Genomic DNA, 27,142 nt, shown 5'->3' on the forward strand with positions numbered 1-27,142 from the left:
CTTCAGTGGGTTTGGGAACTTTCCAGAATCTTTGTATTAAGCCTCAGTATATGAAAGAGTTTCACTGTCTCGGCTTCTCCGGTAATACCCAGTCAGAACCCGACCTGAGACCGGCTCTGGGCCCCTGACTCCCTTCTGCAGAAACAGGGGCCCAACGTCCTCCCCCGAGTGTGTACATTGAACGCGTCAGGGGGAGCACCGGCAAGGGTCTTGTCCGGGCCGCCGAGGCCCATTAGAGTCGGGGCCCACCAGGATTTTTCCCAGTCCGACCCTGTACAGAACCATTTCCTTTCTCTTATATTTTCCCTGTCACTTTTATATTAACTGTTCAAATCATGCAGGCAGTGATATTCCCAGATGATTTGCAGTTGGTCTTCAGTATTTAGTTTTTTAGAATTTTTGTCTGGTTGCTAGGGTCCAGTTTGCCCTAGCAATATGGCAGCGGTGTGAATGAGACAATAAAAAGATGAGTTGCTGGGTCAGTGACCCCCATTAAAAGGTGGAATGGGGTAAGACAGAAAGGTAAATATTTTAAAAAAATGAAGACCAAGTGAACAGTTGCTACAAACAGGCCATTGTATGTGTGTATGTATGTGTGTATGTATGTATGTGTGCATGTATGTATGTATGTATGTGTGTATGTATGTATGTATGTGTGTATGTATGCATGTATGTATGTATGTATGTATGTATGTATGTGTGCATGTATGTATGTATGTATGTATGTGTGCATGTATGCATGTATGTATGTATGTATGTATGTATGTGTGCATGTATGTATGTATGTATAACTTTATTTATAAAGCGCCACAAGGGTACGCAGCGCTGTATAATCTTACAAAATACAAAATTACATACAGGGAGGACAAGTGTTATAATAAATAAATACAATAAATATTAATGCACAGGGAATAAGTGCCATGTGGTATGAGACACAGTAGGAAGGAGGTCCCTGCCCCGTAGAGCTTACAATCTAAGTATAAAATACTAACAGTTAATGTCACTGGAAACTACTGCCTCAGGGCAATGAGAAACAAAACACATTGTTGCCAAGGGCAACAAGACGCCAGTATCGCTGCAGCTTTAACTGCACCCCCATGTTAGTGCCTAAGGATGCACATTGTAGTGCAGGGAGACCCGCAGGGGAGAAGGGTAATGTGCATAAGATGAAAGGTGCTGGGAGTTGTGCAGGACACATGAATTTTGAAGAATTTTATATAATAGTCCCCCAACTAAACTAGAGATTAGTTTTAACTAAACCAGAGCCTCCTCTGTGACTTCTAATAGCCTTATAAATGGCAATATGGGGGAGATTATCCTCTCTGTGTGTGTTCAAAATAAAGATCTAAATGATCATTTGCCACCTTTCAGCAGGATGCTGGGAGCTGAGTGCTAAAGCTAGGAGGGAATTCTGGGACTTGTAGTCCAGCAATAGCTAAAGAGCAGCTTCAGCGGGTGAATGTTCTTATGTGAGTGAACAAAGGGTTTGTGTTGCCCCTAGCACTAAGAAAACTACATTTGCCAAGAAGTGTTGAATAGAATTACTAGCGGGGAGTGATTGGCACCCTGGCTGTGCCCTCTGATTGGTGCACAGGGCTCCCCGAGGGAGGGGCTAGAGAGCTGAAGCCATAAGAAAAAGAAGGTTTTATGTAGCACAAATTAGAAGTCAGGGAGCATCAGGCTGGAGCGGCCGCAGCACTGAGGGACCTTCCCAGCCAAGCTGACATTGTCTCTGGGGGGACGCGGGAGGGAACTGCCCCAGCACTGGATGTGGCCACTATGGGAGCCTCATTGCCCAGCTTGTGGCTTGCACTCCTTTTAACCCTTGGAGCACCTGAGTCAGTGAGAGGCTGTACCTGTGCCCCTTCCCACCCACAGGAACAGATCTGCGATGCGGCAATTGGTGAGTTAACTACAATTAAACTGAATATCACTTGTTCCCAGCAAGAATGATGAAGATGATTGGGAAGGTGCAGCCTAAATTAACTTTTAGTGTAATGTTGGTCTTTCTTTTCTATGTTTTGGGTTTTAAATAAGGAACAGCAATGTGGTTGCTATGGACACTGACCTCAGCAACATAGCAGGAGACTGGAGAGGTATTGAGCAGATATATAATAAGATGATGGTAAGATAGATATCTGTATAACTCTGTCTAAATTTTAAGGCTAAGACCCCCCCCCCCCTTCCATTTAAACAAGAAGTATATCATGACTGTAAGATTTGTGCTGTTTTGTTTGTGTGGATTTTCCCAGGCTGTCAGAACCAGAACCGGATTCTGGAGAAATAACTAGGAATAAAACTCAGTGACAGAAGCTGAACTTTGCTCAGACCAACCCATCCTCTCTTCTGTGTGATAATCAATATCAGAACTAAATAACCCAAACTCCAGAGGATCTGGGTGCTGGGGATTATACTGGTACTAGAGAACTAGTTCTGTCTGAGCCAATGGGCTGGGGATTATACTGGTACTGGAGAACTAATTCTGCTGAGCCAATGGGTTGGGGATTATACTGGTACTGGGGAACTAGTTCTGTCTGAGCCAATGGGTTGGGGATTATACTGGTACTGGAGAACTAGTTCTGTCTGAGCCAATGGGTTGGGGATTATACTGGTACTGGAGAACTAGTTCTGTCTGAGCCAATGGGCTGGGGATTATACTGGTACTGGAAAACTAGTTCTGCTGAGCCAATGGGCTGGGGATTATACTGGTACTGGAAAACTAGTTCTGCTGAGCCAATGGGCTGGGGATTATACTGGTACTGGAGAACTAATTCTACTGAGCCAATGGGTTGGGGATTATACTGGTACTGGAGAACTAGTTCTGTCTGAGCCAATGGGTTGGGGATTATACTGGTACTGGAGAACTAATTCTGCTGAGCCAATGGGTTGGGGATTATACTGGTACTGGAGAACTAGTTCTGTCTGAGCCAATGGGTTGGGGATTATACTGGTACTGGAGAACTAGTTCTGTCTGAGCCAATGGGCTGGGGATTATACTGGTACTGGAAAACTAGTTCTGCTGAGCCAATGGGCTGGGGATTATACTGGTACTGGAGAACTAATTCTGCTGAGCCAATGGGTTGGGGATTATACTGGTACTGGAGAACTAGTTCTGTCTGAGCCAATGGGTTGGGGATTATACTGGTACTGGTGAACTAATTCTGCTGAGCCAATGGGTTGGGGATTATACTGGTACTGGAGAACTAATTCTACTGAGCCAATGGGTTGGGGATTATACTGGTACTGGAGAACTAGTTCTGTCTGAGCCAATGGGTTGGGGATTATACTGGTACTGGAGAACTAATTCTGCTGAGCCAATGGGTTGGGGATTATACTGGTACTGGAGAACTAGTTCTGTCTGAGCCAATGGGTTGGGGATTATACTGGTACTGGAGAACTAGTTCTGTCTGAGCCAATGGGTTGGGGATTATACTGGTACTGGAGAACTAGTTCTGTCTGAGCCAATGGGCTGGGGATTATACTGGTACTGGAAAACTAGTTCTGCTGAGCCAATGGGCTGGGGATTATACTGGTACTGGAGAACTAATTCTGCTGAGCCAATGGGTTGGGGATTATACTGGTACTGGAGAACTAGTTCTGTCTGAGCCAATGGGTTGGGGATTATACTGGTACTGGTGAACTAATTCTGCTGAGCCAATGGGTTGGGGATTATACTGGTACTGGAGAACTAGTTCTGTCTGAGCCAATGGGTTGGGGATTATACTGGTACTGGAGAACTAGTTCTGTCTGAGCCAATGGGCTGGGGATTATACTGGTACTGGAAAACTAGTTCTGCTGAGCCAATGGGCTGGGGATTATACTGGTACTGGAAAACTAGTTCTGCTGAGCCAGTGGGCTGGGGATTATACTGGTACTGGAAAACTAGTTCTGCTGAGCCAATGGGCTGGGGATTATACTGGTACTGGAAAACTAGTTCTGCTGAGCCAATGGGCTGGGGATTATACTGGTACTGGGGAACTAGTTCTGTCTGAGCCAAAGGGCTGGGGATTATACTGGTACTGGGGAACTAGTTCTGTCTGAGCCAAAGGGCTGGGGATTATACTGGTACTGGGGAACTAGTTCTGCTGAGCCAATGGGCTGGGGATTATACTGGTACTGGGGAACTAGTTCTGTCTGAGCCAATGGGCTGGGGATTATACTGGTACTGGGAATTAGCTCTGTCTGGGCAAATGGGCTGGGGATTATACTGGTACTGGGGAACTAGTTCTGTCTGAGCCAATGGGCTGGGGATTATACTGGTACTGGGAATTAGCTCTGTCTGGGCAAATGGGCTGGGGATTATACTGGTACTGGGGAACTAGTTCTGCTGAGCCAATGGGCTGGGGATTATACTGGTACTGGGGAACTAGTTCTGCTGAGCCAATGGGCTGGGGATTATACTGGTACTGGGAATTAGCTCTGTCTGGGCAAATGGGCTGGGGATTATACTGGTACTGGGGAACTAGTTCTGTCTGAGCCAATGGGCTGGGGATTATACTGGTACTGGGAATTAGCTCTGTCTGGGCAAATGGGCTGGGGATTATACTGGTACTGGGGAACTAGTTCTGCTGAGCCAATGGGCTGGGGATTATACTGGTACTGGGGAACTAGTTCTGCTGAGCCAATGGGCTGGGGATTATACTGGTACTGGGGAACTAGTTCTGTCTGAGCCAATGGGCTGGGGATTATACTGGTACTGGGAATTAGTTCTGTCTGTGCAAATGGGCTGGGGATTATACTGGTACTGGGGAACTAGTTCTGTCTGAGCCAATGGGCTGGGGATTATACTGGTACTGGGAATTAGTTCTGTCTGAGCCAATGGGCTGGGGATTATACTGGTACTGGGGAACTAGTTCTGTCTGAGCCAATGGGCTGGGGATTATACTGGTACTGGGGAACTAGTTCTGTCTGAGCCAATGGGCTGGGGATTATACTGGTACTGGGAATTAGTTCTGTCTGAGCCAATGGGCTGGGGATTATACTGGTACTGGGGAACTAGTTCTGTCTGAGCCAATGGGCTGGGGATTATACTGGTACTGGAAAACTAATTCTGCTGAGCCAATGGGTTGGGGATTATACTGGTACTGGGAATTAGTTCTGTCTGTGCAAATGGGCTGGGGATTATACTGGTACTGGGAATTAGTTCTATCTGGGCAAATGGGCCAGGGATAATGTCAGTACCAGGAACAGATTTTCCCTTGGATGCTCAGAGTAATAGTTCTGGGGGCGGCTGTAGGTGCATGCTGGGAGATGTAGTTGGGGGAGGGGTAAGTTCCTAGTTACTGGTGCTGATGGGAGTGGTAGTTCTGTAGAACCTGGTGCATCAGATGAGAGAGGGTGAGTAACGGGAGGGCGAGGGTGCTGGGGGGGTGTATGGGGGAGATCCCCCAGTATGTGCCCATTAGCATGTGTATGGGGCAGGCTGTGCCCAGCGCATACTGATCAGGGAGCTGCCCGCAACTTATACATTTGCTCTCACTCAATATTCCCCAACGTACTTTTCCTCTGAAAGTTGCTGCGATGGGCAGTTCTGCGCATTGAGGGTGCCCGGCGAGGCACAGGCAGCTCATTATGTGCCCACGGTCACTGGTATATCTGTGGCACATCCTGGTGCCTATACCAGTGCCGGGATTAGGGGGCACACACACGGAGCTACTAGTAGCAGCTACAGAAACAGACAATGCTGATCATTTACTGATATTTGTCTCTACGTGTGTTTAGCAGAGGGAATTCTCAGTATTGTCTATGGCAGGGGATTTTCTGGCGTTTAGTAGCTGCTACTAAGTAGCTCTGTGTGTCTTCACCCTTAGGGCAGTGGCAAACATTGAGATTAGCCGACCGCAACTAATCTCCTTTAAATGCCATTCCACCGGCAAGAATGTAAATCCCCAGTGGGATGACATACACGTTACTTTGGTTTCTCCAAGTCGCCCGAAGTTGCCTCGCAAGGAAATTGCAGCTCTTGGTATAATACAAATGGGGGGCATCCATGGTGGGTTGGTTACACTATAGGGGCACTATATGGGCAGAGTGTTGCACAGGGATGCACAGCTTTGTGTAAGTGGCTGTTACTATCTGGCTGGGTCTGCTGCACAGGGATCTACACAGTAAGTGCCCACAGGGCAGTAGCTAAGGGCATCAATGGTGGCACTCAGCACTTACAGGGTTAAGTTAATGGTTCTGCTGAACGGATCCTTCTCGCCAAAAGTTTCCCCCGTTACCCTGCCCACAGAAACCACACTCACACATGAACGACACACTCACTAGTGAACAACACATACACAACTGAACAAGATCCAAGGTTTCCTCTTCGGACCGGACCATCCTGTGTAACAGAACCAGCGCAGTACTACTCACGCCAATGCTCTGCTTTGTGTACCCGACCAGTCTATGTCCCGGGGGGGATTTTCTTCCAGAATTTGCCTTTTTATTAAGAGTTCCCCTTAATATTCATGTAATTACATTTCTCATCATGGAAACTGCACAGAGCAAGCGTTTGCGCCCCTTATATTGCCCCCGGCCCCCCACTTTGTAAGGGCCAATTATCACCAGACCTTTACTATTCTTCTTACACAAACTCTTCCCTTTTCTTTCCCAAAGATCAGGCGTGTTGGCACCGCCGCTATGCCAGGATCCCAAAGGGATCTCTTTGTTTCCATGTAACTGAGAGGGAACTTGGCATTACAGTCCAGTGCGGAACCAGTTTTCGAGACCCGGGCTGATCCCCGGCCCAGAACCTGCGACTGGGACCCACAACCTGCATTTTTAATCTCTTTGAGCAGTGATCCCCAACCAGTAGCTCGGGGGCAACATGTTGCTCCCCAACCCCTTGGATGTTGCTCTCAGTGCCCCCAAACCAGGGAGTTATGTTTGAATTCCTGACTTGGGGGCAAGTTTTGGTTGAATAAAAACAAGATTTCCTACCAAATAAAGCCCCCTGTAAGCTGATAGGGTGCATAGAGGCCCCTAATAGCCAATCACATCCCTTATTTGGCTCCTCCATGAACTTTTATGGTGCTTGTGTTGCTCCCCAAGTCTTTTTACATCTGACTGTGGCTCCCGAGTAAGAAAGGTTGGGGATCCCTCTCTTTGACCCTCTACCCAACCCAGAGAGCAAGTACTGTAGCCCAGTGCTCAGGATTGCGCCCTACTTCCCTTTGGGACCCTCTCAGTACATACAAGTTGCCCCACTGCGCCCATGTCGTGCCTCCCCTGAATAAATTCCGTGCCTGGTTGCCCCGGGGCTTGTCCCGTTAGGCCTCAGCACAATCCCTCTGGGCCCCAATCACTCAGTATCTTCTCATTCCCCTGAAAAGGCTGAGAATTCATGTCCGATCCCCCAGAAGGAACAAGCGGAGAAATCACGACTGGGCCAAGCACTTTTCACGGTGACTTTTGTTGGGGTGATTAGTGCTGCGCCACTTTGTCTCTGCCTGTCAGGCAGCTTTTGTCTCCCCCAAGGGCTTCTCTCCAAACATGCACAGCTACAAACCTGATCCAGCTCAGGGGCAAAAGGCACAGACACAGGAGGGGGTAAAACAGAGAGAGGAAAGAAGCTGCTGCTACATATGGGAACAGAGGGACCCTCACATTCAAACCGCTCTCTCTATCACCCAATGGGACCAGGGGCTCTGGCATAATACCCCGGGGGGGGGGGCATTTGGGGCTGTGAGATGTGCCAGTACTACCCAGCAGCGCTTGGAATGCCTCATTAATAATCTACAAACAACTCCGATGGAACGTTCCTTCTGCGGAATGGCTCCCACACATCCAGTCCTAGGGAAAATCAAACATTCCAAGGATTCCTTTTGGGAAAAGGAAAGGCCTGTGACCCACACAGGGGAACGTTCCACTCAAACCCCAGTCCTGTGAGGAGTCAATGCCACGTGTGTGCCACCCTCAGGCTGGAGCCTTATTCCCCCTGCCTGGCACAGAGCTGGCACACATGGATCTGATTCCTATCCGATGCCCATCTCTGCCTCACTTCCAAGGTGAGAAGCCAAATATGTTGGCAAGCAGCTCTCACAGACAGACTCAAGCAGAAATATTCCTAGAGAATTCCCATTCTGCTCCGTGCGCTCCATAATCCCGGCCCTGAGTGGGAGCCCTGTGCCATACTGGGGGGCAAAAGCTTGGGGTGCAGAGCACTCAGTCACTTTGTTCACAGCAGATTTAACACCTGTTTCTTTTTGTATCTATTTATCTATTTGCTTCTATTTAGTTATTATCCATATCTATCTGTATCTATTCATCTATTATTTATCTATTGCTTTCAGTTCTATGTATCTACCTACTATCTATTCCTATCTGTATTTATCTATCACGAGCTATGAATATCCTGTAAATTATATCCTTATAAACGGAGCTTAGTGATATCATCAGTTATAATTGGAGCTTAGTGATGTCATTTCTGTCACATGACTCAGTATATTATAATAAATAAAGTACCCCCTTTTGTAAAATACCACGATATTAGAAGTTCTGTGGGCATTCCATGACCTGTATAAAAACCTTCTGCCTCGTCCCTTTATATGGTCATGGAACTCCTTTGTAACTCCTTGATAATATCCTTATATATTACAAAAAGGGGTACTTTATTCACTATATTGTCTATCCCTATCTATATTTATTTATCTGTTGACTATCTATCTCTATATATTATCAATCTCTATCTATATTTTATCTATCTCTATCCAAGTCTATTTATCTAACTATTATCTATCTCTATTTGTATCTATTATCTATCTCTAGCTGTATCTATTTATCTAGCTGTTATCTATCTTTATCTATATATTATCTCTATCTATCTATTATTTACCTCTATCTGTATCTACTTATCTATTAAGTCCATTTGTATATATTTATCTATGTATTATATTTCTTTATCTATTTATCTAATATCTATCTCTATCCAAGTCTATTTATCTAGCTATTATCTTTTTCTATCTGTATCTCGTTATCTATTATGTGTATTTGTTTTTATTTATCTATGTATTATCTATCTGTATCTATTTATCTAGCCATTATCTATCTCTGTGTATTTATTTATATGTTTTTATCTATCTGTATATATCTATTTACTGCTATATTTCTCTGTCTGTCTATCTAACCAGCTGAATGTATGTATTTCTATCTATCTTTGTCTTACAACCCTGTTTCCAAAATAGTTTGGACAGTGAGTAAAATACGAATAAGAAGAGATTGGGAAGAGACTGCACGACCGGGGTGGGGGCCCTTAGAGTGTCACCCCGGTGGGCCCCGGACACCCCAGTCCATCCTTGCTGTCGTCGCCCCTGGAATCCTTCCCCACAGGCTGTGACTTTATGACTGATCTGTGTGTCTGTGCCCCCAAGTGATTCCTATGCAGACTGTAGTGCAATGGGAAGCAGTGAATCAGTAGAGTGGGGGGCACCCAGTGACATTGTGGAGGAAACAGCAGAAATGTACAGACAAACTCAGGCCCCTGTTCCGTTCAGGTTTCTTTAGCAGGAATTGGGCCGCGAGTGACTGTCCGGCATTCCCGTTAATATCAGGGCACAATAGCGCCGCGGTGCCAGCAAATTCCGCAAACTCTATGCCACAGAATTCCTTGGCACGGCACCAGCGGCTGGATAGCACAGAGCCTTCCCTATGTACCGCTGGGAAGGGACTGATACATCCTATAATCACTGTCCCACATTACCAGCCCCATGGGAGCCCCTGATATAGTGCCATTCAGGCTGTGATTGTCCCCCTTGTTTATATCTGCACCTTTGGCCCAGGGCTTCCCATCCCTACAGTAAATCCAGGGAAAGTATAGCCTTGCACCGAGGGTCTGGCAGTCTCCCCAGCGCCAATAATCACACACATTCCCAAGCAGCAGTGACGCCACAATACACAGGCTGCTGGCAGCAAAACTCATGGAGGGGGAAAGGGACGCCACAATATCATATGCCCGGAACCCACAAGGATGCTCTGTTTGGGCAAATCCAAATCAAATAAAATCCGGATGTTCCTAAATGAAAAGATCAGCAATTACCCAGAGAAACTGTGCAGGAAGGGGCCGAGGCCAAACCGCAGAAATGGGCGGAGCCTGAGTCCAGTCGGATTCTGCCTGATATTCTCTTACTTTCCATTAAACATTCTTTCCATCCCTAGAAAATCACAAGGCAAACCGCACCTTTCTGTGGCCCCAAAACCAACCCCAAAGTGCCGTACGTATTATTCCTGCTGAATTGTGCTTAGTACAGGGGAATCCCTATGTGCCATAGTTTTATGGTATCTCTCTGTACAGGCTATGGGCAAACTTAGGGGGCTGTTCCTGCTGAATTGTGCTTAGTACAGGGGAATCACTATGTGCCATAGTTTTATGGTATCTCTCTGTACAGACTATGAGCAAACTTAGGGGGCTGTTCCTGCTGAATTGTGCTTAGTACAGGGGAATCCCTATGTGCCATAGTTTTATGGTATCTCTCTGTACAGGCTATGGGCAAACTTAGGGGGCTGTTCCTGCTGAATTGTGCTTAGTACAGGGGAATCCCTATGTGCCATAGTTTTATGGTATCTCTCTGTACAGGCTATGAGCAAACTTAGGGGGCTGTTCCTTCTGAATTGTGCTTAGTACAGGGGAATCCCTATGTGCCATAGTTTTATGGTATCTCTCTGTACAGGCTATGGGCAAACTTAGGGGGCTGTTCCTGCTGAATTGTGCTTAGTACAGGGGAATCCCTATGTGCCATAGTTTTATGGTATCTCTCTGTACAGGCTATGAGCAAACTTAGGGGGCTGTTCCTGCTGAATTGTGCTTAGTACAGGGGAATCCCTATGTGCCATAGTTTTATGGGATCTCTCTGTACAGGCTATGGGCAAACTTAGGGGGCTGTTCCTGCTGAATTGTGCTTAGTACAGGGGAATCCCTATGTGCCATAGTTTTATGGTATCTCTCTGTACAGGCTATGAGCAAACTTAGGGGGCTGTTCCTGCTGAATTGTGCTTAGTACAGGGGAATCCCTATGTGGCATAGTTCTATGGGATCTCTCTGTTACCCTATATCAGTGCTGTCCAACTGGCGGCCCGCGGGCCGCATGCGGCCCGCGACCCCCCTCTGTGTGGCCCCCCACCTGTCTGGCTGCTTTGATGGCTTACCTTTCAGTAAGCATTAAATGGTATCAGTACTGAGATTAACTGGCCCCCTGCATGGTTCTCACCTCAGATTCAGGCTGTAATCCCTCTGTATTGTTTAAAAATGTAATCCCCTGTGTTTTTCACACCTTTTAATCCCTGCATTGTTCCCCCCCTGCAGTGTTCACACCTCAGGCTCAGACTGTAATCACTCCCATTGTTCACTTCTTCACACCTCAGACATAGGTACTGTAGGCAGAGTATGGCACATACAGCCAGCATAGGGCAGGTAGAGTATGGCACACACAGGCAGCATAGGTCAGGGAGGGTATGGCACACACAGGAAGGGTAGGGAAGGCAGAGTATGGCACACAGAGGCAGCATAGGTCAGGGAGGGTATGGCACACACAGGAAGGGTAGGGAAGGCAGAGTATGGCACACACAGGCAGGGTAGGACAGGCAGAGTATGGCACACACAGGCAGGGTAGGACAGGCAGAGTATGGCACACACAGGCAGGGTAGGGCAGGCAGAGTATGGCACACACAGGCAGGGTAGGACAGGCAGAGTATGGCACACACAGGCAGGGTAGGGCAGGCAGAGTATGGCACACACAGGCAGGGTAGGACAGGCAGAGTATGGCACACACAGGCAGGGTAGGGCAGGCAGAGTATGGCACACACAGGCAGGGTAGGGCAGGCAGAGTATGGCACACAGAGGCAGGGTAGGACAGGCAGAGTATGGCACACACAGACAGCATAGGACAGGCAGAGTGCTGCCTGTGTGTGTCATACTCTGCTTGCCCTATGCTGCTTGTGGGAGGTGAACCTGGCAGGGGTTTGTTGTGGGAGTTTGTTAGCAGTTGGAAATAGCCATTAAATGGTCCCCTAAGGTGTGTAATTATGTACTGGGGGTTGCTCTGCTATCCACAGGGGAGGAGAAGGCATATGGAATTTAAGGGTATATCTTAATATGACACAATTCTTTCACATATGAATGATGGTTGATATCCCCACAGTAAGGACCAAGCATTTGGGATTTTGCTGTGCTATCACCATTGTGATAAAATAGGTGTGGTTTGAAGTGGGTGTGGTTTCAAAAAAGGGGAGTGGTCAAAACTGGCTTCCATTAGCGGCCCTCCACCATGTATGCTAGAGAAATTCCGGCCCTCGGCACCGTAGAAGTTGGACAGCACTGCCCTATATAATTACTAATCCCATTACCTAATTCTGTTTTTCTGTTTTCCCAGTGATTCGAGCAAAGATTTCTAGTGAGAAGGTGATTCTGGCTGCGAGTGCGGAGCCGTTTCACTCCATCAAGCTGATTCAGTATGAGATCAAACTGATCAAGGTATGAGACTGCTGGCTGTCTCTGGGAGCTCTAGAGAGGAGTAACAGTCTCTCCAAGTGCCACTCTCGCCCACTCACCAAATATAAATATTCACTTTCCCCCAAACAGCACTTAAGGGAATAGGGTTTCTAACCTGACCCCCCAAGGGGTGAGTGATGGGATGGGTGGGAGGGAAGGGCAGTCTCTAGTATTTCTGGGCCAGTGAGCCCTCTCCATTTTATGTCCAGTTGTAACTGTGCATATAAATATATATATACAGTATATACACACGTGCCCGGTACCTACTGGCCCAACTCTGACCCACACTGACCCACATGCCTGCCCCACTGAGAAGCTGGTCCCACCAACCCTGTGCTGCTATTAACCCTCTCTGTCCCATAATATTCCTTTAGCCTTCACTTCTGCCCCCACCATCTCCCTGCCCCGCTCTCTCTTCTGCCATCTCCCTGCCCCGCTCTCTCTTCTGCCATCTCCCTGCCCCGCTCTCTCTTCTGCCATCTCCCTGCCCCGCTCTCTCTTCTGCCATCTCCCTGCCCCGCTCTCTCTTCTGCCATCTCCCTGCCCCGCTCTCTCTTCTGCCATCTCCCTGCCCCGCTCTCTCTTCTGCCATCTCCCTGCCCCGCTCTCTCTTCTGCCATCTCCCTGCCCCGCTCTCTCTTCTGCCATCTCCCTGCCCCGCTCTCTCTTCTGCCATCTCCCTGCCCCGCTCTCTCTTCTGCCATCTCCCTGCCCGCTCTCTCTTTTGCCATCTCCCTGCCCCGCTCTCTCTTCTGCCATCTCCCTGCCCCGCTCTCTCTTCTGCCATCTCCCTGCCCCGCTCTCTCTTCTGCCATCTCCCTGCCCCGCTCTCTCTTCTGCCATCTCCCTGCCCCGCTCTCTCTTCTGCCATCTCCCTGCCCCGCTCTCTCTTCTGCCATCTCCCTGCCCCGCTCTCTCTTCTGCCATCTCCCTGCCCCGCTCTCTCTTCTGCCATCTCCCTGCCCCGCTCTCTCTTCTGCCATCTCTCACCCACATCACCAAACCCCCGGCCCCAAGCAGGTCTCCCTGGCACCTCTCCTCATTCTGACAGCAGGGGATGTCTCGCCAAATCTGGGCCCCCCCTTGCACTCTCTGCTCCTATACACACCCCCCATCTCTGCATTGTGCTTGCACCCCTCCCAAATGCCTGTATCTCCATTATTATCCCAATGATCCCACCCACTCCTGCACCCAGATCCCTGCACCCATATCATGTGCCTTACAGAATGCTCAGAAGGGAAATAATCTCCCCACTGTGCCTTTTTATATCCCGGGGGTCCCAGTTTTTAGGCATCACTGAAATATGGGTCACCCCCACTGACACAGATGCCCCTGTGGCCCTTTGCCTGCAGGTAAGCCACGCCCACAGGCCTGGTGACAGACAAGGGGGAGGAGCTGGGATGTTCCTATCAGAGCAGTGTGCATTGCAGCCCATTGGTCAAAACCCTTCCCTCACCTCTCACTCCTTTAAAATTCCTGTAATTGGGATCTGCTCCCTGTTTGCCCCACAGGGGGCTATTGTCTCGCTCCTATTCCGTATCTACCCCACTGCCCTGGGTCAGCTGATCAGCCCATTTGGGTCTTAGAATCATTTATATGCAGATGATAGACAAATGTACCTCTAGTCCAGACCTGCCCTTAGCTCATGTCGCTGTCTCACAGCAGTCTCTCCATTCATGCCCTCTCGTTGCCTAAATACCAACCCACCTTGTATTTTCCCAACGTCCAACTGGTTCCTGCCCAACATCCCTGTCAGTGTGGGACCAACCGTATAACCCCCCAGTACCAAAAGTACCACTGGACTCTGCCCTCTCACTCCCACATACACGCGCTCTCTAAATCCTGCCACTGTCACTATCACACACAAGTGACCCTTCCTCACACAAGAGACAGCCAAAATTCTCATCTGTGCCCCCATCATATCCCCCATACCCCGCCCTATGCCCCATACCCCGCCCTATCCCCCATACCCCGCCCTAGGCCCCGCCCTAGGCCCCATACCTCGCCCTATCCCCCCATACCCCGCCCTAGGCCCCATACCCCGCCCTAGGCCCCATACCTCGCCCTATCCCCCCATACCCCGCCCTAGGCCCCATACCCCGCCCTATCCCCCATACCCCGCCCTATGCCCCATACCCCGCCCTATCCCCCATACCCCGCCCTATGCCCCATACCCCGCCCTATGCCCATACCCCGCCCTATCCCCCATACCCCGCCCTATCCCCCATACCCCGCCCTATCCCCCATACCCCGCCCCAGGCCCCATACCCCGCCCCAGGCCCCATACCCCGCCCTATCCCCCATACCCCGCCCTAGGCCCCATACCCCGCCCTAGGCCCCATACCCCGCCCTATCCCCCATACCCCGCCCTATCCCCCATACCCCGCCCTAGGCCCCATACCCCGCCCTAGGCCCCATACCCCGCCCTATCCCCCATACCCCGCCCTAGGCCCCATACCCCGCCCTAGGCCCCATACCCCGCCCTAGGCCCCATACCCGCCCTATCCCCCATACCCCGCCCTAGGCCCCATACCCCGCCCTATCCCCCATACCCCGCCCTATCCCCCATACCCGCCCTATCCCCCATACCCCGCCCTATCCCCCATACCCCGCCCTATCCCCCATACCCCGCCCTATCCCGCCATATCCCCCATACCCTGGCACTATATAAATAATAATAACAGCAGCAGCAATAATAAAACTAATAATAATAGCAATGCTACTACAAATAATAATATAATGATAATAATAATAATACAGAGACACGTGTAACCTGGCGCCGATCTTCTCTCTCGTTCCAGATGTTCAAAGGCTTCGAGAAGATAAAAGACATCCAGTTTGTGTACACGCCCCTCGACTCCTCCCTCTGCGGCATCAAGCTTGAAGCCAACAACAAGAAACAGTACCTGCTAACCGGTAAATACATCAGGGCACCCAACAGCCAACTACCTTCATCACTATCCCCATCATCATCACCTTGTGCTGTTGCTTTAAATAAAGGCCCCATGTAGCATTTCTCTAACCAATCACATTTATCTCTGGTGCCCCTCCTACAAACAGTCTCTGGCCAATCAGTTGGACACAATCAGCCTCCATGTACAACACCTTCCTACTGTTTCCTTTCCCTTTATTTTAGGCCAAATCTCTGCCGACAACAAGGTGTATATCCAGCTGTGCAACCTGATTGAGCCCTGGGACGACCTTTCCTTCTCTCAGAAGAAGAGTCTGAACCAGAGATTCCAGATGGGCTGTGAATGTAAAGTGAGTTGTACTGCGCCTCCCCCTCATCTGCTGAGTGTCTGGGTATAAGTACTACTCGGGGTCTGAGTATAAGTACTGCTTAGTATCCGAGTGTAAGTACTGCTTAGTATCCGAGTGTAAGTACTGCTTAGTATCCGAGTGTAAGTACTGCTTAGTATCCGAGTGTAAGTACTGCTTAGTATCCGAGTGTAAGTACTGCTTAGTATCCGAGTGTAAGTACTGCTTAGTATCCGAGTGTAAGTACTGCTTAGTATCCGAGTGTAAGTACTGCTTAGTATCCGAGTATAAGTACTGCTTAATATCCGAGTATAAGTACTGCTTAGTATCTGAGTATAAGTACTGCTTAGTATCTGAGTATAAGTACTGCTTAGTATCCGAGTGTAAGTACTGCTTAGTATCCAAGTGTAAGTACTGCTTAGTATCTGAGTGTAAGTACTGCTGAGTATCTGAGAATAAATACTGCTGAGTATCTGAGTATAAATACTGCTGAGTGGGTATAAGTACTGCTTAATATCTGAGTATAAGTACTACTGGGGGTCTAAGTATAAGTACTCTAGGAATAAGTACTGCTGAGTATCTGAGTATAAATACTGCTGAGTGGGTATAAGTACTGCTCAATATCTGGGTATAAGTACTACTGGGTGTTTGAGTATAAGTATTGCTGAGTACCTGAGTATAAGTACTGGCGTGTATCTGGGTACCACTGAGTATCTGGGTACAAGTACTGCTGAGTACCTGTATATACTGCTGAGTATGAGTACTAGAATGGCCCTGAATACTCAGTAAGGGGCGGAGCAGTGAAGGAATCTCAGAGCCAATAGGGCGCTGGGGAGTGCAGGAACCCATTCCCGGTACCAGTCCCCCCAGTCTGACCCATCTCTGTTGTGTGTAGATCACTGCCTGCTACACAGTGCCGTGTTCCCTCCAGGCCCCAAACGAATGTCTCTGGACGGATTGGCTGATAGAGAGGCGGCTGTATGGGCAGCAAGCGAGGAATTACGCCTGCATCATGCGCAGCGACGGCTCCTGCACCTGGTACCGGGGGGGCCCCCCCACCGACAAGGAACTGATTGATATCACTGAGCCGTAGCCCCCCCCCCCCCCCCCCACTGGGGCCCATTCCATCCTCTGTGCCAAAACCTGAAGCCTGGGAGCCGAGATCCATAGGGAACTGTTAGCTAGACTGCACTGTAAGGGTTCTGACCCACTCCCAACCTGGCCCAACGGGTTCTCCCATTTGTTTCCCACAATGCAACAAACTGCCGCTTTGGTTCCAGTTACAAAGACGTCTCTGTGCCAGTCGTGTAGTCGCCCCCTACAGCTGCCATCACATTAATACTCGGTACCAGGGGCGCCGCCGGCACATCCGGATTCCCACAAGAACATTTGGACTGTGTCACTTTGGAACAAAACTGATGTTTTATACTGTATATTGTGTCTAGCAGGGGTAATTACTAACCAGCCAGGCTTCTATGGGAACCCAGCATTCATCCTTGTGTATTAGGGATTCATTCCTATTGGGTCTGTGGGTCACACTCACTGCATCTTTACTTGGCCTTTAATCGCACACTCACACTTCCCACTCACAGGTTCCTCATTACATTGTGTGTGCAAGGATCGCACACTCACTCACACACACACTCTCATTCACTCACACACTCACACACACACTCTCTCACACACTCTCTCATTCACTCACACACTCTCACTCACTCACACACACTCTCTCATTCACTCACACACTCACACACACACTCTCTCATTCACTCACACACTCACACACACTCTCTCATTCACTCACTCACACACACTCTCTCATTCACTCACTCACACACACACACTCTCTCATTCACTCACACACTCACACACACTCTCTCATTCACTCACTCACACACACTCTCTCATTCACTCACTCACTCACACACACTCTCTCATTCACTCACTCACACACACTCTCTCATTCACTCACTCACACACAAAGATATCAGAAATTTCATGTAAGCCCATGTCAGCCTGATTGCAACCCAGCACCGCCCAAATCCCAGCACCGCCCAAATCCCAGCACCGCCCAAATCCCAGCACCGCCCAAATCCCAGCACCACCAACCCCAGTACCACCCAAACTCCAGCACCTCCAACCCCAGTACCACCCAAAGCCCAATAAAACAACCCTATTACAAAAAGCCTTCAGCCCAGCACTGTTCCAATTTGAGGCTGACCCAGTAGAAGTAAGTACAGATTCGGTAAAGCTCCATCTCTAAACTCCATTCCAATTAGGACAGTTCAGCAGTTTAACAGTGTAAATATCCAGTGTTTGTATTATCTGGGGCCACATTTTATTCTCACCGGCCACTGAAATTCCTATTTCGTTATGACGTGTTCTAGAACAATATCAGAATCAATAAATGAATTGTGTTACGATCATCATCTTAGAAAAACTGGTATTGTCACGGGGAATTCCCAGACTCCAAGGGCTTCATAAACGTGAGGCGGAGTCAGAAACAAGTGGACAGAACACAAGTCAAAGCCGACTGAATTTCTGGTGAAATAATAGACCATAGAAGCAGCACTAAAGTCCTTATTTTAAGACCAGAACAAGCCCAGAAGTCCAGCACACAAGACTAGAAGAACAGTGTGTACGGTCAAGGCAATGCCAAGAACAGCAAACAAGCTCAAGAAAAGAATAATTCATAAAACCAACACATGACCAAGAACAACACTACACAAAACTGTACACAGGACCATGGCCAGGTCGAGAGGAACAGCACACAAGGCCAAGAATAACAGCAGACAAAACTAAGCCAAGACCCAGGAGAACAGTATACAAGATCACAAAATGACCAATAAAAATTTTACACAAGGCCAAAGCAAGACTAAGACAAGACCAAGAGGAAGAGTACACAAGACTAAGACAAGACCAAGAGGAAGAGTACACAAGACTAAGACAAGACCAAGAGGAAGAGTACACCAGACTAAGACAAGACCAAGAGGAAGAGTACACCAGACTAAGGCAAGACCAAGAGGAAGAGTACACAAGACTAAGACAAGACCAAGAGGAAGAGTACACAAGACTAAGACAAGACCAAGAGGAAGAGTACACAAGACTAAGACAAGACCAAGAGGAAGAGTACACAAGACTAAGACAAGACCAAGAGGAAGAGTACACAAGACTAAGACAAGACCTAGAGGAAGAGTACACAAGACGAAGACAAGACCAAGAGGAAGAGTACACAAGACGAAGACAAGAAGAAGAGTACACAAGACTAAGACAAGACCAAGAGGAAGAGTACACAAGACTAAGACAAGACCAAGAGGAAGAGTACACAAGACTAAGACAAGAAGAAGAGTACACAAGACTAAGACAAGACCAAGAGGAAGAGTACACAAGACTAAGACAAGACCAAGAAGAAGAGTACACAAGACTAAGACAAGACCAAGAGGAAGAGTACACAAGACGAAGACAAGACCAAGAGGAAGAGTACACAAGACTAAGACAAGACCAAGAGGAAGAGTACACAAGACTAAGACAAGACCAAGAGGAAGAGTACACAAGACTAAGACAAGACCAAGAGGAAGAGTACACAAGACTAAGACAAGACCAAGAGGAAGAGTACACAAGACTAAGACAAGACCAAGAGGAAGAGTACACAAGACTAAGACAAGACCAAGAGGAAGAGTACACAAGACTAAGACAAGACCAAGAGGAAGAGTACACAAGACTAAGACAAGACCAAGAGGAAAAGTACACAAGACTAAGAAAAGACCAAGAGGAAGAGTACACAAAACAAAACCAAGAAGAAAAGTACCACAAACAAGTCCATGACAATGTGACCCGGCACTGACGTTGCTTTCAGGCAGCACCAAACTGCTCAGATAAAATAAGGAAATAAAAGGAAAATGGGAGCCGCGCAGATAGGAGGGAGCACCGGCGGCAGCAGGACTCAGTACAGGTAAAACTAAAGCTAAGGGGGGACAGTTACACAGGGTGCTATGGGGGTGCTACACATTCACCCTTGGTGCCCAGTGGGTGCAGGTTGGTGACTCAGTTCTACATACACACAGTGGCACCACTCAGCTGCAACATAAGCAGATTGGGGAGAGTTGCCCCCGTGGCAGAACAGCAGGTGCCCCAACCTCACCCAGGGTGGTGCCCATTTACCTGCAAGATTCTCATTGTAGGGCAATCAATGCCCCCGGCACATCTGCCAGTGCAACTCATGGTAAGCGCCCTACTACCTGGTGTAAAGTAGGCGCCAAGTGGTTCCTCAGCCCAACAACTACGTAAGTAAATTCCCAGAACTGCCCATTAGTGGTGCCGCTTGTCTCTCACTCAGAGACTCACTCAGTGACTTGGGGAACAAGCATTGCCCCCCCAGTACGACTCACTAACACTTGTACCTATGGTTAACTCTTTGTATGCTTCTGTTTGTATCTTTTTCCCAACTGTGGGACACTTTTCTGTGTTTTCATAGACTATTTATCTATTCGTATAAAGTCCAATTACAATACAGAATAATGTGTGCATTTTGTTCCGACCTGAACCAGTTTGGTACAAATTCTCCTGCACCCCCCCCGGCCCCCCACTCATACAGAGTTATACTCCCACTGCAACAAGGAGACACAGCCCAGAGGTGTAATACAGCGGCCTATAGGGTCTGTATAACTATAGCCTTGTGCCTTTATATGGGCACAGAACCCCTCAGTAACTGCTAATATCCTTATCATTTACAGTAGGGGGTACATTAGCCCTTATAATACATGAGTGATACTCAGAGTTCCCTGTATAACTCAGCCTGCAGCCTTGTGCCTTTATATGGGCACAGAACCCCTCAGTAACTGCTAATATCCTTATCATTTACAGTAGGGGGTACATTAGCCCTTATAATACATGAGTGATACTCAGAGTTCCCTGTATAACTCAGCCTGCAGCCTTGTGCCTTTATATGGGCACAGAACCCCTCAGTAACTGCTAATATCCTTATCATTTACAGTAGGGGGTACATTAGCCCTTATAATACATGAGTGATACTCAGAGTTCCCTGTATAACTCAGCCTGCAGCCTTGTGCCTTTATATGGGGGGCACAGAACCCCTCAGTGACTGCTAATATCCTTATCATTTACAGTAGGGGGTACATTAGCCCTTATAATACATGAGTGATACTCAGAGTTCCCTGTATAACTCAGCCTGCAGCCTTGTGCCTTTATATGGGGGGCACAGAACCCCTCAGTGACTGCTAATATCCTTATCATTTACAGTAGGGGTACATTATCCCTTATAATACATGAGTGATACTCAGAGTTCCCTGTATAACTCAGCCTGCAGCCTTGTGCCTTTATATGGGGGGCACAGAACCCCTCAGTGACTGCTAATATCCTTATCATTTACAGTAGGGGGTACAGTATCCCTTATAATACATGAGTGATACTCAGAGTTCCCTGTATAACTCAGCCTGCAGCCTTGTGCCTTTATATGGGGGGCACAGAACCCCTCAGTGACTGCTAATATCCTTATCATTTACAGTAGGGGGTACATTATCCCTTATAATACATGAGTGATACTCAGAGTTCCCTGTATAACTCAGCCTGCAGCCTTGTGCCTTTATATGGGGGGCACAGAACCCCTCAGTGACTGCTAATATCCTTATCATTTACAGTAGGGGGTACATTATCCCTTATAATACATGAGTGATACTCAGAGTTCCCTGTATAACTCAGCCTGCAGCCTTGTGCCTTTATATGGGGGGCACAGAACCCCTCAGTGACTGCTAATATCCTTATCATTTACAGTAGGGGGTACATTATCGCCACGAGACGTGGCAGCGCAGAAGGAGTTGCGACTCACCATTTCCTTGTGGTTGGGGTAAAACGTTTGCTCAATCAGTGGGAATTTCTCGGGTCCCAGGTTTTTATAGGCAGAAATCAGCAGAGAAAACTGTGGACAGAAGAGAATAGGGAGTCACTAATTGCCCCGGTAGCAGTGTGAGAGGGCAGATTCTCCCACAGGAGGGCAATGAGTTTAGTGAATAACTGTAATAAGCAGGGGTATGTGTGGGGCAACTGAGTCTGACACAGAAATACTGCCCCTGTCAGTGATTATGTTGCTTATTACCCTCCCCACTCGTTATATTTTAGCCAATCAGATCATTCCTACTCACCACCCATGGCTTGTCGCAGAAATTGTAAATGGATTCTAAAGAGTTAATGCTGGGGATTCCGGCGTATTGCATTCCGATAATAAGGGTCCGGAAATCCTCATTCTCTGCCATACTGAAGGAATGCTGCCGAACCAGCACGAAATCGGGTCGGAAGGACCTGCCGGCACAGAACATGGGGGGTTACAGTTACACATAACTATAAACCCAGTGAGAATGAGGGATGAATGGGTATTGGGGAGTTGTATCAGGAGTCAGAACCAGCAGTGCAGGGAAGGGAAAGGGACAGACACAGTGACAGTTACACATAACTATAAACCCAGTGAGAATGAGGGATGAATGGGTATTGGGGAGTTGTATCAGGAGTCAGAACCAGCAGTGCAGGGAAGGGAAAGGGACAGACACAGTGACAGTTACACATAACTATAAACCCAGTGAGAATGAGGAATGAATGGGTATTGGGGAGTTGTATCAGGAGTCAGAACCAGCAGTGCAGGGAAGGGAAAGGGACAGACACAGTGACAGTTACACATAACTATAAACCCAGTGAGAATGAGGAATGAATGGGTATTGGGGAGTTGTATCAGGAGTCAGAACCAGCAGTGCAGGGAAGGGAAAGGGACTGACACAGTGACAGTTACACATAACTATAAACCCAGTGAGAATGAGGGATGAATGGGTATTGGGGAGTTGTATCAGGAGTCAGAACCAGCAGTGCAGGGAAGGGAAAGGGACAGACACAGTGACAGTTACACATAACTATAAACCCAGTGAGAATGAGGGATGAATGGATATTGGGGAGTTGTATCAGGAGTCAGAACCAGCAGTGCAGGGAAGGGAAAGGGACTGACACAGTGACAGTTACACATAACTATAAACCCAGTGAGAATGAGGGATGAATGGATATTGGGGAGTTGTATCAGGAGTCAGAACCAGCAGTGCAGGGAAGGGAAAGGGACAGACACAGTGACAGTTACACATAACTATAAACCCAGTGAGAATGAGGAATGAATGGGTATTGGGGAGTTGTATCAGGAGTCAGAACCAGCAGTGCAGGGAAGGGAAAGGGACAGACACAGTGACAGTTACACATAACTATAAACCCAGTGAGAATGAGGGATGAATGGGTATTGGGGAGTTGTATCAGGAGTCAGAACCAGCAGTGCAGGGAAGGGAAAGGGACAGACACAGTGACAGTTACACATAACTATAAACCCAGTGAGAATGAGGGATGAATGGATATTGGGGAGTTGTATCAGGAGTCAGAACCAGCAGTGCAGGGAAGGGAAAGGGACAGACACAGTGACAGTTACACATAACTATAAACCCAGTGAGAATGAGGGATGAATGGATATTGGGGAGTTGTATCAGGAGTCAGAACCAGCAGTGCAGGGAAGAGAAAAAGGAATGAATGGATATTGGGGAGTAGCTGAGACAGTTAGTTGCCCTTGGCTGTGACCCCTCTGTGCAGAATGAGCCCCGTGGGGGGGGGGGGGGAAGGAATCTGCACACACAGTTACAGAGTGTGAATGATACAAATCTTTAGGGGGCGGAACCAGCAGTGTTACTATAATACAGTAGACCCTGTGGTTATGGGGGGGCCAGGACTGTGGGTTCCGGTGCAGGGATGGGCTGTTCCCCTTGGGAGAAATAAAGGGTTTCAGGCAAAGAAACTGCCCCTTAAGAAAGTATCTTTTTTTTATTGCCCTGAGCTTTTCATCAGCAGTTACTTCCCCTTTAAACACTGAGCCAGGAAGTGAGATGGATTCGCTCACAGTGTGGGGTTCAAGGCCCGAGTGATAACTGTGGTGTTTCAGAACCAATCAGTGACTTACCCCAGCAATAAATCTGCCCCGGCCCCTCCCACTGCACGGCATGCTGGGAACCACTCACCTGAGGGTTTTTGCCCCATTCTGGGAGCCGAGGAGGTCGACGGTGTAACTGCCATCTGAATGTGCCACCAGGTTAATATCAGAGAACTCCGCCTTCAGAAAAGTCACATGACAGGGTGATTAGCCCCAGGGGGAAGAAACATGGGGTGCTGTACCCCCACAGCTTAGAATTCTAACAACATATTGCAGTTGGTCTCTATTAGCCTCTGCTGAAATGCGAATATAACCTGAAGCCTCTCCAGTCTGCCTCAGAGGGGGAAAATGCCTTCCTGCCCCAAGAGGGCAATTGGACCACAACCCGGGGCAGTACTGATAGCATTAACCCTTCCTTGAATCTTGCTAATGTAACTGCCAGCCCAGCCGCTCCAGGGAGGAGGGGGAGGAAGTTATTTTTGGGGTTTATGGGGGGATATTTTCCCCCTTTGGTTTGTTTTTGCTTTTATGCAGAGCCAACTGCCCCCACATCTACTCCCAGCATTTACTGTACCCCATAAACCCCATGTACCCCCGGCACTCCCTGTACCCCAGATACCCCCGGCACTCCCTGTACCCCAGATACCCCCGGCACTCCCTGTACCCCAGATACCCCCGGCACTCCCTGTACCCCCGGCACTCCCTGTACCCCAGATACCCCCGGCACTCCCTGTACCCCAGATACCCCCGGCACTCCCTGTACCCCAGATACCCCGGCACCCTCCATCCCCCCTGTACCCCAGATACCCCCGGCACTCCCTGTACCCCAGATACCCCCGGCACTCCCTGTACCCCAGATACCCCGGCACTCCTGTACCCCAGATACCCCCGCACTCCCTGTACCCCAGATACCCCCGGCACTCCCTGTACCCCAGATACCCCCGGCACTCCCTGTACCCAGATACCCCCGGCACTCCCTGTACCCCAGATACCCCGACACTCCCTGTACCCCAGATACCGCCCCGGCACTCCCTGTACCTCCGGCACTCCCTGTACCCCAGATACCCCCGGCACTCCCTGTACCCCAGATACCCCCGGCACTCCCTGTACCCCAGCACTCCCTGTACCCCAGATACCCCCAGCACTCCCTGTACCCCAGCACTCCCTGTACCCCAGATACTCCCCAGCACTCCCTGTACCCCAGATACTCCCAGCACTCCCTGTACCCCAGGACTCCCTGTACCCCCAGAAACTCCCAGCACTCCCTGTACCCCAGATACCCCCAGCACTCCCTGTACCCCAGATACTCCCAGCACTCCTGTACCCCAGGACTCCCTGTACCCCAGATACTCCCAGCACTCCCTGTACCCCAGATACCCCCAGCACTCCCTGTACCCCAGATACCCCCAGGACTCCCTGTACCCCAGATACTCCCAGCACTCCCTGTACCCCAGATACTCCCTGTACCCCAGGACTCCCTGTACCCCAGATACTCCCAGCACTCCCTGTACCCCATATACCCCCCAGCACTCCCTGTACCCCAGGACTCCCTGTACCCCAGATACTCCCAGCACTCCCTGTACCCCAGATACTCCCAGCACTCCCTGTACCCCAGATACCCCCAGCACTCCCTGTACCCCAGGACTCCCTGTACCCCAGATACTCCCAGCACTCCCTGTAACCCAGATACCCCCAGCACTCCCTGTACCCCAGATACCCCCAGCACTCCCTGTGACCCCAGGACTCCCTGTACCCCAGATACCCCCAGCACTCCCTGTACCCCAGATACCCCCAGCACTGCCTGTACCCCAGATACCCCCAGCACTCCCTGTACCCCAGATACCCCAGCACTCCCTGTACCCCAGATACCCCCAGCACTCCCTGTACCCCAGATACCCCCAGCACTCCCTGTGACCCCAGGACTCCCTGTACCCCAGATACCCCCAGCACTGCCTGTACCCCAGATACCCCCAGCACTGCCTGTACCCCAGATACCCCCAGCACTCCCTGTACCCCAGATACCCCCAGCACTCCCTGTACCCCAGATACCCCCAGCCAAGGGATAGGGAGAGATCTCTTACCTGTTCCACTTTGATGTCGTACTCTCCCTGCACTTTCTTCCCACGGAAGTGTTTGGACCTAGAACCCAAAAACAGTAACAGAATCAGATCCGGTGGGTAAGGATGGGGGACACGGTGTTCCTTACAGAATGGGTTGTGCCAGGGAACCGTAATGTACCAGTGGGCCAAAGGCCCGTAGGGGGCCCATAGGGGGCCCAATAGCCCTATGGAATTTGTGATAAAAAGAACCCCCAGCAGGGCCGGCAGTGAGGTCTGTGCCCAGGGAAGTGGCAGTGGTGCCCTACGGGAAGTGGGCATGGCACCCAGGGAAGTAGGCATGGCACCCAGGGAAGTGGCAGTGGTGCCCTATGGGAAGTGGGCATGGCACCCAGGGAAGTAGGCATGGCACCCAGGGAAGTGGCAATGGTGCCCTATGGGAAGAAATGACCCAATGGGAAGCCACAAAATAGTGAGGAAATGGGGAGCCACAAAGAGGGGTTCCACATGGTAAGGTGCCGGCTCTGTTATCTCTGCTGCTGTCGGAACTCTGTGTCAGTGACCTGTCAGCCACTATTCGTCGCTGTGCCATCAGGTGACCTGCGGGAAATTTGGGGTGAGAAAATCTAACTCCCTCCCACACAGGGGCACGAACCCTCTGCTCCCACAAACGGCCTCGAGCCTCCACCTAATGTCCTCCAGCAACACAGGGGTTACTTAGCTTCATTTACTGCTCAGTACTGATGGGAGCAGGGGACCCCAATACTGGAACCTAGTGACCCCAATATCCCTGCGCCCTTTGCCTTCTCTGCACTGCTGGTTCTGACTCCTGATACAACTCCCCAATACCCATTCATTCCTCATTCTCACTGGGTTTATAGTTATGTGTAACTGTCACTGTGTCTGTCCCTTTCCCTTCCCTGCACTGCTGGTTCTGACTCCTGATACAACTCCCCAATATCCATTCATCCCTCATTCTCACTGGGTTTATAGTTATGTGTAACTGTCACTGTGTCTGTCCCTTTCCCTTCTCTGCACTGCTGGTTCTGACTCCTGATACAACTCCCCAATACCCATTCATTCCTCATTCTCACTGGGTTTATAGTTATGTGTAACTGTCACTGTGCCTGTCCCTTTCCCTTCTCTGCACTGCTGGTTCTGACTCCTGATACAACTCCCCAATACCCATTCATCCCTCATTCTCACTGGGTTTATAGTTATGTGTAACTGTCACTGTGTTTGTCCCTTTCCCTTCCCTGCACTGCTGGTTCCGACTCCTGATACAACTCCCCAATACCCATTCATTCCTCATTCTCACTGGGTTTATAGTTATGTGTAACTGTCACTGTGTCTGTCCCTTTCCCTTCCCTGCACTGCTGGTTCTGACTCCTGATACAACTC

General features: G+C 49.3%; 2 protein-coding genes across 2 annotated transcripts in view; one reads left to right on the forward strand and one right to left on the reverse strand.

Moving 5' to 3' along the window:
• syn2 (synapsin II) overlaps positions 1–27,142 on the reverse strand; it is a 72,862-nt gene that overhangs the window by 29,071 nt on the left and 16,649 nt on the right. The window contains exons 2-5 of the mRNA XM_031901270.1: positions 25,766–25,823; positions 23,773–23,864; positions 21,883–22,039; positions 21,570–21,659 (exon numbers count right to left, since the gene is read on the reverse strand). Of these exons, the coding sequence (XP_031757130.1) occupies positions 21,570–21,659; positions 21,883–22,039; positions 23,773–23,864; positions 25,766–25,823 (397 nt within the window). The remainder of the gene's footprint in view (positions 1–21,569; positions 21,660–21,882; positions 22,040–23,772; positions 23,865–25,765; positions 25,824–27,142) is intronic.
• timp4 (TIMP metallopeptidase inhibitor 4) lies at positions 1,647–17,418 on the forward strand. Its single transcript, XM_031901269.1, has 5 exons — positions 1,647–1,903; positions 12,348–12,448; positions 15,268–15,382; positions 15,603–15,727; positions 16,620–17,418. The coding sequence occupies exons 1-5, from the start codon at positions 1,780–1,782 to the stop codon at positions 16,815–16,817; spliced, it is 663 nt and encodes a 220-aa protein (XP_031757129.1). The 5' UTR covers positions 1,647–1,779; the 3' UTR covers positions 16,818–17,418.

This window comes from Xenopus tropicalis, chromosome 4, assembly GCF_000004195.4.
Source record: "Xenopus tropicalis strain Nigerian chromosome 4, UCB_Xtro_10.0, whole genome shotgun sequence".
Taxonomy (NCBI): Eukaryota; Metazoa; Chordata; class Amphibia; order Anura; family Pipidae; genus Xenopus; species Xenopus tropicalis.

Bases quoted from the DNA above. Each gene is read 5' to 3' on its own strand.
- timp4 (XM_031901269.1), top strand. From the start codon at position 1,780: ATGGGAGCCTCATTGCCCAGCTTGTGGCTTGCACTCCTTTTAACCCTT. The intron at 12,449-15,267 runs GTATGAGACTGC...CTCTCGTTCCAG, and splicing joins ATGAGATCAAACTGATCAAG to ATGTTCAAAGGCTTCGAGAA. The intron at 15,383-15,602 runs GTAAATACATCA...CCTTTATTTTAG, and splicing joins GAAACAGTACCTGCTAACCG to GCCAAATCTCTGCCGACAAC.